The 14282-nt window shown below is 38.2% G+C and overlaps 1 protein-coding gene across 6 annotated transcripts in view; it reads right to left on the reverse strand.

The window, feature by feature from the left end:
* The window catches only part of Lar (tyrosine-protein phosphatase Lar), a 144641-nt gene that overhangs the window by 15821 nt on the left and 114538 nt on the right, over positions 1 to 14282 (reverse strand). For all 6 annotated transcript variants that reach the window (XM_088030407.1, XM_088030410.1, XM_088030406.1 and 3 more), the window contains one exon: positions 13513 to 13674. In XM_088030407.1, the coding sequence (XP_087886533.1) occupies positions 13513 to 13674 (162 nt within the window). The remainder of the gene's footprint in view (positions 1 to 13512; positions 13675 to 14282) is intronic.

The raw sequence follows: 14282 nt of genomic DNA on the forward strand, positions 1-14282 counted from the left end.
CTATTTACATAGAGCACCGTTATATCGTCAACAACAAAAAAGAAGCAAATTGCGCGTTTACATTTCAAATAAAAATGAGCTTAAACCGCAATTTAAACTTATTCTCGCGATATATCTTGCGGCTTTTATATTGCAGCTCTCCGGGCACGCTCTAATGTAAAATAATTGCCGTTCCGTTTGCCAACGTATCACGGAAAAGTAAAATTAACTGTTACGCATTACTTTCGTTTTGTCCTTTTGTCGCTTCATCCCTTATCGTCTCTTCCGGTCCGCGAGGCAGCCACCAGGTGGGGCGGGGGTGAAATAAACACCTAACGACCACTTTAATCAACGTAAGAGGAAAAGAAGAAATTTATTACTATTATTAATTTACTGACGAAGAAAGGTAAAATGTTGATGATAAGAATTGCGTCATGTGAGACAAAAAACGTGAACCAAAACTGACAATTTACTTGTACCAACAAGCAAGTGTTAAGAAGTCCATGGACGATTAAACTCTAAAACCGAATTAAAATTGAGGTGTTCTAATATTTACGCGCGATATCTACGTTATGCTAGCGGCGAACTTAATTCATAATTTTGTTCGGCAGCGTGTTATCTTTTTGTTCGGGTTTGTTTGTTGTACCTCCGCTAAAAAGCATTTTAATGCCGCGCAATTTCGTTCTTCCAGTTTTAACGATCCTAGTTTAAAACTCATTACATATTTGCTCGACTAGTTAACGAATTAGCTTAAAAATTTGATGTAGAGTTGAAGTGGGGCCTGCAATAATCATAAAATGCCACACGCGACGTGAATACTGCAAATTTTTGCGGTCCATAATTCAGAATTCATGAGCAGAAATTAAACCGGAAATGATTCAAAATAATACAGATAATAAATTATTAGTTTATACAAAATTGCCATTTTAATGCGAGGCTTTGATAAATCCTTTTTCCTTTAATTTGTGTCGACCGACAAATCCCGCTGCATCAAACCCGGCCCCAAACGCGGGGGTGCAGCTTCCGCCCTGATAACATCATGCAGGTGAAATTCCAGTAATAAAATTGGCGTAGGCAGTTGGATCAAACGACTTTCACGGCAGTCTTAAAGTATATGCATACGCCTCTTTAATCCCGGACACAAGAACCGGAGCGAAACGTCGTCCTGGAAGGCCGTAGGTTGCCTGCCAGTGTCATGTTGATGGACTATTGTGCGGTTACAATGGGTTTATCACGCTCTATTGTTAGCACTGTCTCTTTGTGTCTACTCTTGCTCCATGTAACATTTGCTCTGGACTTCTGATACAAATCATCTGCCGCAAACTTCCCGTCTTAACCCCCAGCCTCGGGGCTTTCGTTATCAAATTATCAAAGGGCCGAGACCCAAAATCTCGCCCTAATTATGCGAGAGCGGTCTATTCATCAGCGTTTATTAATCGTCCGGTTAACGATAACAAATTGATTGCGATGATGGGCGTGTTGGAGATGCGGTGGGGCCGAAAAATGACGCAGTGCCGAGAATTGAAATCACAAGCTCACAGAACACATACATAAATAATAATAAAACATAATTCATTCGAATTGTGACTAAAATGAAGCGCAATTGAGGTAAACTGACAATTCTAATTCATCATTCTTCGTGGCTGCCCTTTCACATCATAAAAGCTCTGAATTTGAAACGAAACTGTTGTCCTAATACATTTAATTAAAAATGGAAATTATTTCAAACAGGCGTTCTTTCAATGAATATATGATGCAAATATCAATTTTAGCCTCGCCGAATCCATATCCATAATTAAATACTTTTCGGTTGTATCAATTTTTGGTGAAATGAAAAAGCCACCTCCTTCAATTTCAACCATCCATTTCCCTGATATAAATCAGTTTACTTTTTGCTCACGTGCCGGTCTGATAATCAGGCAGTTCTGAGGCAGCCCTTGGTGGTTTAAGCCCGGTTTTCCCCTTTCATTAGTTTTATAAAATACGTTAGTTGGTATTGCAGGTGCGATTTATTTACGTTTTGTCGCATTTGGCGCAGTAACAATGCATGCGTTTTAAAAAATTAATTATTTAAAATATATTATCAAATTATTTGAAAAGTCAATAATGATATAAACGTCGATCCAATAGCAATTCACGATTATAATTCATACAATACTGTCAATTAATACCTGTTACATTTAGAGAATAAAATGCAGCAGGTAATAGCTTTTTCATGTTGGAATAACAGCGATAATCGCCCTCAATATTTTCGCTAATTATCGAAAATTCATCGAATCGCTCGATACTCCAATTCACGAACTCGCAAAAAACGAAATTGTCAATTTTGTTACGAACCAAACGGTCAAGGCTGAACCGCAATAAATCCATCCCGCTTTGAAATTGAAATCGACCAGGACCGTATTCCAACTTTCGAGGGAAAAAACACGATTTCAATATTCCACCACTTTCTCTACTGTCAGCTAATTAATTATTTGGCTTTTTTCCTCCCATTTGCCGAATAAAAACTTTTAATTTAGGTCGGCGTGATTCCCACTAGCGCACGGATTAGTCTAATGGCGAAACTGTGCTGTCCCGTTTAAGAGAATAAAGCCTCATTTCCACGGCCCGTTCTAGAGAGAACAGAATTTGATTTACGATGGAATTTGAGTTATTGCACCATATTTTGCGGTCAGAAAATTTGCAAATCCTATTGCACCCTTGGTTTACAATCCTCTGTTCCGATTCGGGCGGACAAGCTGGTTGAAACGCCGAACCAACACACGGACTGCTACGTTTGGTGACAACTAAACAGTTTTAATTACTCCAATTCTTTTAATTTGAACACTAATTTTTTATTATAATGTTAATAAGGTAAATAACACGTATAAATGTGGATTAATTTTAATAAAGATGGCGACAAATGTAGATGAACCAATTTATTTCCTGCATTGAAATTTACAGAACCATTGTATGAAAACAAGCGGGAATGAATGCAGCTATGTACGTTTCTTATCTCTGTGAGTGGATTAACCTTTTTGAAATAACCGACAAGTCTGTATTTTTGTGGATTTGGTTATTACCTGAGGATTTGAATTTTTAATTTCGTTCTATGAATTGAATTTTTTGGATATTAGTGAAACTTAACCATACATATTCACGTAATAAGTAACTTGAAGTATAAATAAAATGAAATAAATTCATGAACATTCTGTTCTGGTTCAAACGAACGAACCATCTTGTCTGTTCGACATCGGTTCGGCGGACATTTCAACACAGAACCAAGACAGAACGCACCGGACAGTTCAACACAGAACGCACAGAATCATTGAAATTAGACGCTCCTCTAGAGAAAACTTTGCAAAAAATCAATGCATTTCAGAATTTTTTTATAATTAATCTCGTTAAATAGGATAGAAATTACTGGATTAGATTACTGGATTTCAGTTGATGATTCCTGGCATTATTTTACTGGTGGAAAAGTTATTTTAACATTAAGCTAATATTGCAATAAAATATACAAAATTATTGTATGAAAACAGGCTAGAATGAATGCAGGTAGGTAGGTTTCTTATCTCCGTAAGTGTATTTACCCTTTTGAGGTAACCGACAGGTAGTATTTTAGTAGATTTGGTCCGACTCATTACCTGAAGATTTGAATTTTTAATTTCGTTCTATGAATTGAATCTAACCTACAATACAAAGTTTACTGCTTCAATTGAACGAACTATTTTGTCTGTTCGACATCGGTTCGGCGGACATTTCAACGTAGAACAAAAAATAGAACGCCCAGAATTGATGTTAAAATAACTTTTCCACCAGTAAAATAATGTCAGAAATCATCAATTTAAATTAAGATTTTATTTATTCCTACTTAACGTGAAACAAAAATTCTAAAATGCATTGTTAATTTGCAAAGTTTTCTCCAAAGGAGCGGCTAATTTCAATGATTCTGTGCGTTCTGTGTTGAACTGTCCGGTGCGTTCTGTCCTGGTTCTGCGTTGAAATGTCCGCCGAACCGATGTCGAACAGACAAGATGGTTCGTTCATTTGAACCAGAACAGAATGTTCCTGAATTTATTTCATTTTATTTATACTTCAAGTTACCTATTACTTGGATATGTCTGGTATGTTAACTTTCACTAATAACCAGAAAATTCAATTTATTGAACGAAATTAAAAATTCAAATCTTCAGGTAATAACTGATCAAATCCACAAAAATACAGACCTGTCGGTTATTTCAAAAGAGTAAATCCACTCACAGAGATAAGAAACGTACTTACCTGCATTCATTGACGCCTGTTTTCATACAATGATTCTGTAAATTTCAATGCTGGAAATAAGTACGTTCATCTAGATTTATCGCCATCTTTAAAATTAATCCACATTTATATGTAGGTATGTGTTGTTTACCTTATTAATATTATAATAAACAAATAGTGTTCAAATTAAAAGAATTGGAGTAATTAAACTTGTTGGTTATTATCAAATGTCCGTGCGGTGGTTCGGCGTTTCAACCAGCTTGTCCGCCCGAATCGGAACAGAGGATTGTAAGCCAAGGGTGCAATAGGATTTGCAAATTTTCTGACCGCAAAATATGGTGCAATAACTCAAATTCCATCGTAAATCAAATTCTGTTCTCTCTAGAACGGACCGTGGAAATGAGGCTTAATGGTCGACCGACGCACATCTTTATGCAGGATACAGAGCCGCCGGTATAAGGGAAAAACATAAGGGTCGAGGGTGGCCCGAAGGCATTAAGATCGCGCGTGGCCGATACACTGAACGTGTGCTAATTAATTACTTCACTTCACTGATGGGGGTTGATACACACGGGAACGTTGCGTCTTTCTTCGATGTTATACGGACGCTTTAGCTTGTTCCTGCGGCGGAACCTTGCTCAAGGTTAACGGTCCCATCGATATGGGCGGGATGGTAGTTAGCACGCACTTTAAATTCGTGTTAAGGAGCTTGCACATCACCCGTCTTCCAGACGAGATAAAAATCACCGAAAAACGAAAAAAAACTATCAAGAAATGCTCAGTGCAGCTCATCGTGGCGGTGAATTCTTTAGAAAGTTTGGGAATGAGGCTATCCAAGTATTCAACAGGACACCCTGCCAACCTGATCCCAAATTAAGTAAATTTTCCGAGCTCACGTTTAAAACGGGCGAAGGGACATAATTCCCCGTTCATTTATTCATTGGCAAAAAAATTAAAACAGACCTCACTAAAAGGTCACATGCGATTTCATTAACGCCTTTTCACACCTACGTGGCAAAAAGTGGAGCATTAAAAATACATTACTTTTATTCAACGAAAGCCACCCCTTTTCTCTTTATTTATTGCAGCAGCATACTGAAATATTAGATTTTACGACATATAAAATATCCGCTGTGACATGTAACTCGAATAGATTTACGGCCGAACGTTATAATAATAGTAAAAATTTATATGTTGTAGCGAATTAAATTTAAAACAAACTTTTGGAAATTCCGGCCAAGTGATCAATAATAACTTAGTAGGAAGGTAAGTCCTTGTAAAATCTTGTTTTAGCAAAGTTTACCAGCAATACTAAATGAGATTCTAGGAATTGGCCCTACTTTAAAATACATGACACACAATGCAAACTTTTAGCGTGTGAGATCTCCCAAGTTGAGGAAGAAAAATTCGGGCGTCATATAAGTCTCCTATAACTTTTAACTGTTGAAAATTTAATATGACCACCAAAGTTTTATCTTTGTTCTGGACTTAAACGGCGAAATGTCAACAACTTTGGCGGTATATTAAGGAAGCACCGACCAATATGACTGCACCAATTTAATCTCGGAAGTCTTATATAGATTGCAGTTGGGGTGAAACTTATATGGTACAATGCAGCTTTACAATTAACTAACTAGAAAAAGTCGTTTAAAGTTACACAAAGACGATTATTCTGTCAATTCATTGTAATTGATAGTTGCGTGTTCTATAAACGAGTTTTTACCACATACAAATGTAAATAACTTTTCTAGTATTGTATTAGAACAATAAATTTTTGTTGAATAAGAATGACTACAGATAATATCGGGGTGATGTCGATAAATCTATCAGAAAGTCCATAAATACTTCCCGCAAAGGAAAGAACTTGAGAGACGCCTGAAATTATTAAATGTAGTTTGTTTCACCCCAAGGCAATTGTCTCAATAATTACATTTGCAACAAATCTAACCTCAGTTATTTCAATCTTATCTTGGATTAAAGTAGTCTCTGTTTCCTCTACAGCAGGTACAATGACGCATTGTCGAGAAAGGTGTATGTTAAACTGAGAATTCTATGAATGTTTAGGCAAACTTGAACTGAAATGGTGTTATTGGATGTATTAATTTATGGGAGTTTTGTAAAGTTTCTCTACAATTCATAAAGTTTATGTAACCAAGTCGCAAATAACTAAGACATTATCCATGGGAATTATCCGGACCCTGTTGTAGGCCGCGTATCTATTAGGCTTAGGCTTGTTTTACGTTAAAGCAGGACTTGCCCTTTCACTTCCTCATTTATAACAGAAAATTGCATCGAAATGTAAAATGACATTCAGTAGGGCAATGGTGTTGAAAAAAGTTTGTTTTAATACAAATGTTTTTATAGTGCGAAGATGCTAACACCGTTTCTCGTCTTAACCACGAGAGAAGCGAAGATATTCCGAACGTTTTTTGGGTAAATAACTGAGAGATTTATTCGACGTCAACTGTACCGCATGTGTATTTATTGCGCCCTCTAAATCATCCCCGTATCTCGCGAATTTATCTAGACAATTATTAATTAGTTAATACCGGCGGGCAGAATGAGAAGGGATTAGATTTGCAACTAAATTACCAATGCTTATATTTTAATAAATTATCCTGTGAAGAGATTTATTTCCGGTGGAAAAACCGCACCTTTTCCGATTCGAGGCATCAGTGTCCAAAAGATGCACAGGTATCCTGGAGGACATCACTCTGATGCGGTCCCGGTTTGTGAGATATGCAACGCGGGAATCGCACGTTGGCAGCCGGTGTCATGCTTGTGGTTTGACCATCTGTGGCCGGGGGTCAATTAGTGGATTTATGACGCCCTGGACACCCGCCATATCTCGTCCTGATGACCGTCGTTTGGTGCATATTATTCATTCTTTTTCCGGTCAAGGACCTGGTTTGCATTTTTAACATCATTCTGAAGAGTAAAAATATTATTATTTTTAGACAACCCTTTATGAAATTTATGCCTGACACCTATAATAGGTAGATTAGTTGCATTATGCTGTGTTTTACCGTAACCAATCGTAAAGAGTCCTGATAGCAACTTTAACTAAACTCAGACCTTTCCGGTCCCTTTTTTCCCTTCCCTTTCGCACTCAAGAGTTTGTAATTGCGTACCCCCAAGGGACGGTTTTACTTTTGTTCTACTACTAGTTCCGGCCGAGAAAACCAGCGTCCTCTTGATGGATAAGTAATTTGTCCTGAAGACCCGCCCTTTGGAACCCCCTAGATAATATTCAATTTAACCGCAATCACTTCCGGAAAATATATCATTGATGGAAAATTTCAAACCAGTGGGATGTATTCCCGATAATTTCTTTCCGTTTACTTCTTTAATCGATCTGATCGAGTTTCAATTTAGAATCTCCTCAGTGTTGTTTTTTTCAAACTGATCGTTACATTTTTTATTGACAGCTGTCATCGTAGTGAAAGCTTGAAGGCTTTCAACTTCTTGTTTCATTCTCATGCTCCTCCTTCTGCTTTAATATTTATTGCGTATTAAAATTATTATAAGGTAGAACCGTCGTTTCGCGAAACTCGATACTTATTTAATGGGGAACATACGCCACGAATAAAGTAGATAAAAGCCGATCGATAATTTCTCTCAAGTTGTTGTCGTTCCATGCGGATGTGCTTTGGAGGCTTTACGAGAGGACTTGCACTCGGCGGGTTCAGTACCAGGTGTCGACTCTCAACGTCGATTTTAATACCCGGCGCATATTTTGTTGCTGATTCAGCGCGGTGCCCAAGCAGGGGTTATTTGTAGTGCTTTTAACAAAGAGCGAGTCATCAGGAAAATATCGTCGGCCACAGAAATTACACATCCACCTTGCCAAAATATTCTCTTGGTTTTCTCGATTTATAGTTCATCGCTTTTACGAACGTGCGCATCGTAAATACGCAAACATCGTTAATTTTCTTCGTCGAAGACTTATATTAAAAGAGCGCACACATGCTGCACCATTTTTAGGCCTAGTGAGTGTCACACGCTCCGGATTATTAATACCGCAAGGCAGAGAGGAGACGAAGCGCGAGCGAGTGAAACGTTCGCCAAGACCCGGAGTTAATATGTGTCGACTCCGAAGAAATATTGGTCGCGTTCGAATCATATTTTAAAGTCAATTCTATTCAACGCGCGCCGAAACCGAACATATTCCGGACGGCCAAGGCAATCGGCGTCGTGACGACAGAGGCGGATCGCAAAGAATTATTTTCTAAAATCACCACTCTAACGAAACTGGCACTGGTTTCTTGCCTTAACGTTAATTCAACCGTGGGCTTCATATAAATTAAAACGTGAAAAACAGAAGAACTAGGAAAGATAATCATCTTTCCTAGTTCTTCTGTTTTTCACGTTTTAATTTTTTAATCAAAAGCGCGAAAAATTAAATAATCTTTTGGTCCGGCTCTGACTCCGTCGGCGCACTGTTTTACTTTACATTCATAAGTAGGGTGCCGGCACTATTTCATATCTGCTACCTACATCTGACATTCGCGCCGCATGCTTCATTTCAAAATAACATCTTTCATTCCATTCTTTCTACATTTACATTTTAGCACTCTCTTTCGTATTTTTTACGGCTCACCCTCGGATGTATCACGACTTGCGAAAAGATTTTTCGAAAAAAGGGGAAAAATCGAAGCGCGAATGTATACAAATAAAGTTCTAACGCGATGCTTTCAAAGTATAAAAAGAACGCGTTCACTGTAAAGTTTCCGATGTACGTATGTAAATGTTTTCTTATTTCTTCGATGTGTTTATTTAGCTCTGTCGCGTCGGTGGCAACAAGTGCTGAGGCAATATGACTTCTTAATATTTATGACACGTTTACTGAATAATAACGGGTGACGACAACAATGCCCAAAATAAACATGTTATGGAAAGCATTAAAAATAGATACCAAATGCTTGTTCTGAATAAAAGAACCGTAGCACGAATAGAAATCAAATTATCCAATTTATTAGAATAGCATTGGCGTATGATTTTTACATAGCTCAGTAAATTGACCCGGCGCCTCCACCATTTGTATAATCATAAAACTCATTTATGGCTACATTTTTTATATTCAGTGTTCACTTTATGTGTCCATTTCTTTTAAGTCAACTGCCCTGTAAGTTTTTCTGTTTTTGACGTTGCTCTTGATGAGAGATTCTCAGAGTCCCTGGAGTCGTCCCGTCATCGTTACATGTCGTCTCTGTAGGTATATAAATAAATATAATCGCCCGTCCACGAGACTTCAATTATTCTTTAGTTTGTCTTAAAGGTTAAGACTGCTTCTGTATTTTTCCAGCGCAATTCGGAGAACCTTTATTTCCCATGAGACGTCCAGAGAAAGAAGAATCCGTCAAGCCGATTCTAGCGATCGTTTAGCCCCAAGTACAAACAAAATGTTTGCGATTTTAATTAGGTTCGAATGGATTAATCGGGTCATAATGGGACCTCCCGTCGATGTTTATATTTAATTAGTTTGTGTCTGGTTGAATTTGACACCTCCATTTTGTGTGGCACACTAATTGTTTCCAACAGCACGGAAGCTAATCTACCCCTTAGACATTAACAAACAAACCAGTACCAGTCACCCTTCATATTCGTGTAATAAAACGACATTGTTGTAGATAATCAAAAGAATCGCAAACAGTCGTGGCGTATTACCGAGGTAAAACACTCTGCGTTATTATTCATCGAGTTCATTATTAAATTCGTCCGTTGTTGTCTGTTAGAGAATGGCATGTTTAATTTAAGGGACCGAGTTTTGTGAACGACAGATGAAGGCAGATAATGTGTTGCATGATGAAATACTGACGCCATTTATGACAGGTTTGTTGGAACGATAGAAATAAGAGAAATATAGCCTAACTAACGTGGGTGAAGCCTGCATACGTCTAGAAATTAATTTCGTCGCACTTAATGGATTTTTTGTCCCCATTCTATTGAAACTCCCGTATTCAATTAACTTCGCGGAAAACATAAACAACTCTCAACGAAAACATACACCCGCTCATGATTCCCTAATCTGTAAGTTTACCTAAACATAATTAATCTAACGTTCAGAAAAGTACCCCCTTTTCGGTGCTCACACGCGTACTTGCGAATTTCCGCCCTAAATCGCGATATTTCCCAACATCCTCCCAGGAATAATTAATTTTATCTCGTACACACTTTCTGACTCAGAATCAGAACGATAAATTCCAGTTTCTATAAATTACACGAGACTAGGTAAGGTGTGGTTTATCTCCCGGACACCGAACAGCCGCTTGCTAAGTGTTACAATTGTTCCTTTATTCAGCAGGACCATAAATAAACACTTTTCCGTCGCCGACATCGTCGACATTGCCCACCTCCGCATTCCGGGGGCTCGTGATATCGTTATTAGGAGCGGAATTCCGTGCCCGTTGAGATTCGTCTGTTGTTTTTTCAGTCGTTAATTATCGCTCCGGATTTTATCCGGGGCAATTTTCGTGCATACGTGAGTACCAATCGGAAAGTTTTCGACGACGGACGGGAATACTCCGGTGATTGATACACCCCTAATACAGCCGGTAAACAAAGTTATGAACGGCGGTAAGCTCCATGAAATATTCAACTTAGCGAACCGTACGTTAATATCTGTTGGCTTTAATAGTTAATGTGTCGAGGTGGCTGGCTGGAAGCGCAAGCGCTCAGTTTACGTGAGCGAGCTCTATACAGCATTAAGATCCACCCCTTGTCTGAAAAATAGTGTTTCCAAAAGCCATTTTCCTGGATTACCGCTAATCTTTAGCCATATCCGATTTACCGGCGTGAATTATTTTCCAAACGTTTTAACTCCAGAACGCGATATAACCTCGAGCAATCTTCACGGAAAGAAAAAAACACTTTCGAACCCACATGCAATTATTTCCACTGTGGATCACAATTCAATGGAGGGCTCGAAATGGTGTTGCATTTCAACAATTTGCATTCGAAAGCGTCAAATAGAGCCAACAACCGTCATAATCATTCACATTATGAGTATTTTAATTTGATCCGGGATTACGCGGGCGGACGGACTCTGTGGGCAATCAATTTTAACAATGAAAATTTCAATGCATTTATTTATAAAAAAATTAAATTATAAGAATGCAATTATTAAAAAAAAAATATTAGTGATCGGAAAAGTGAACAGTTTTCCAACATCTCCTGGAGAATTAAGACGATTCATCCTCGAACCGTCAAGATTTATCTCAGCGAAACACCTCATCTTCATCAACCCGGAAGATAGTTCGCCTTCTCGCCCCTCTTCACAAAACAAAGCAATTACCGAAAAGGAAAGCGAAAACGCAATTTATTTATAATGATAAAAGAATTTAAATTGAAGTGCTTCCCCAAGAACGAAAAGTGAGATCCTTTCCTTTCGACCGAAGAACGGGTTGATTTTCGAGACTCGAGTCGGGAAAACAGTGAAACTGATTAATTGTAAGTTTACATCCACACCGAGATCCAGAACGTGTTCGGAACAGATATCTGACTCTGATCGGAGAAACGAAGGAAGGGTAATGATCATTCCGTTAATTACCGAGTTTATCGGCAGAGAATAATTTAATCAGATTGGAATAATGAAGGGCGCAAGTGGAGCATGAAGAAAATTAAAAAGAAGACGGATGAGGGCGATCCGGGGAGGATTGGCGAGAAAGTGAAAACATTCGCCGCCGTTTGATTACGAATGGCCTCTTATGCGGAGACTTTCTGAAGCAATTAGTGAGTTATAGAAGTTTTTATTCCGGCACGGGAAGATTTCCAGTGGAGACGGAAGCAAGATAACACAAGAAAATCCAATACATTGGGCAACAAAAAGGTGATTTCATGCTTCGACACATGTTTTATTCCAGTCTAGTATTTGGAAATGGAGCGAAAATTGCTACGTTTTAACAGTGGTCTCTCATTACTAGCTCCCTGTTGCTGCAGAAACAAGAGGCCAACACAAGCAGTCTAAAACTAATGAAGCGTCATTTCAACCGGAAATAGAGTTAAGTAATTGGAAAACTCGGCAATAACGTAATTGTCCCTTCCAGCGTCAAACCTGATCATTACCATTATTAAAATAGATGTCGCTCTAATAAATTACCATAACTAATTACGTATAGTACACAAACGGTGTACTAAAACAACGAATGGCTATATAGAGAGTTGCACACAACAACTAGGATTAAGTGTGGTTTATTTAATACAAAATGACGTCGTTATTAAATCGAATGCGGTTTCATACTAATGTGATTCAAATGAAATGTTGGCGCGCAAAAGGGTCGTCGGAATTTAACAGAGTTATTCCTTTCCGAATTCCGGCCACTAGTACAGAATCGTATATAGTTATTAAAGACCGAGGACTATTGTTAGTTGGCCGCAAACAGGCATTTAAACATCATAGGAAGTTCGTACTGTTCAGAAATCAAGTTAGACTATTAAATTGGTCGTTCGCGGTCAGTGATCTTGAGGGTTTCACAATCTGAATACGAATGGAACCGCAAAATAGATAGGTATTAAACCGTACAAGCAAACGACTCAACTTATAACCCCTTTTCTCATTGACGGAATTTAGAACCGGAGCACCCGGATTCAGATCATTGTATGGTGGAATATCAAAAGGACGGAATAGTTTGCTGCGGCGCAAAGGATTATGGAAGATCATACGTTTGCTATGTGCCGCTTTCTAGACTTTGCTAAAGAAAAAGCATTGCTTAAACTTCATTTTTCCTGCAGAGAATTAGTTCTAGATGCTGAATCTAAAATGCAGCTGTAATTGGTCATTTAGCAAACCGAGTTACACAACGCTGATTGTTAAAAACTTCTGTAATTCCTGTGGCCTGCCAAACAAGAACTGTTACATTTGCCCAATTGTGGTAGTACAAGCAATAAATGTGATTTTGTGATTTTCGGTGCAGATTAGCAGACATTTTATTATAACTTTATATTTTGAATCCTTGGTTGTTGCTTGTAGACTATTAAGAAAAATGAGGTGTATTCACAACAGATATCTAACTTAGTTGTTTTAAATGCTGCTCCGATGTAAATCGGTAAATTCTCTGCAGGAAAAAAGGAGTTTAGCTACGGATAAAAATTTTTGAGTTGTAAAATAAAATCTCGTCGAAATTTTTTCCCGATATTGGAGCGTTCTTTATACGAATAACTTTTATAGCAAAATAATATAAAATATAAATTCATGGGTAACCCTCCAAAACATGTTTTTATTAAATTTTTTACATGTTTTCATCAAATAATAATTGCAGATTTTGGTTTAGGATAGTAAATTTCTTAGCTTACCTTCATAGACGACCAGGGTGGCCTCGGCGCTGACAGCATCCCCAACGCCGTTTTCGGCAACGCATTCGTAACTGGCGTCATCCCTTGCTGCTTTAACTGGTTCGATTCGCAGTAAAGATCCTCCGTCTGGAAATTCTTTCACTTGATATCGCGTCTGGGAGCCTGGAAAAGAAAACCTCAAACTCACTACGTGATGCACATACGAAAAACGGAAGCAGGATTATGAATCGACTATTCCACCTGCCTCTGGCGAACAAACATCGCCACCTTACCTTTCTTGCCAAAACTTTATTCTTGTGACATGTAACCGGAAAAAAGTTGGAGAAAAAAGAAAGATTTCCAGAGAACGGGGACAGATTCCGCAACTAAAATTTCGAAACAAGAGAAAAGTAAGAACACACCCATATTTATTTCTGTAACGAATTTTAACGAAAGGAGGTGAAGCCATCTTTGACGGTAAGACGAAACAGGAGGAAACGGGAGCTCTTGGGCAAAATTATACGATACAATTTGCAACTAATTACTTGGCTCGTTACCGCCAAAGAAAATCGCTCGTTATAGCGCACCCAAAAAAGCATCGTATGATCGTAATAACTACGGCAAATATGATAAGGAACAAAAACATTTTTGATAATTGAATTCGTAAGATCCGGGATAAAGAGAAAGCTAAATTTAGAGGAACGAAATAATAATGCCAACACAGAGTTTGCCGAGAGCAAAGTGCATAAGGAAACGGGAACATTCCGACTGTTGGAGAAATAATTCCTTTG

Source organism: Gnatocerus cornutus, chromosome 2, assembly GCF_029298725.1.
Source record: "Gnatocerus cornutus isolate USDA-ARS CGAHR chromosome 2, icGnaCorn1.1, whole genome shotgun sequence".
NCBI lineage: Eukaryota > Metazoa > Arthropoda > Insecta > Coleoptera > Tenebrionidae > Gnatocerus > Gnatocerus cornutus.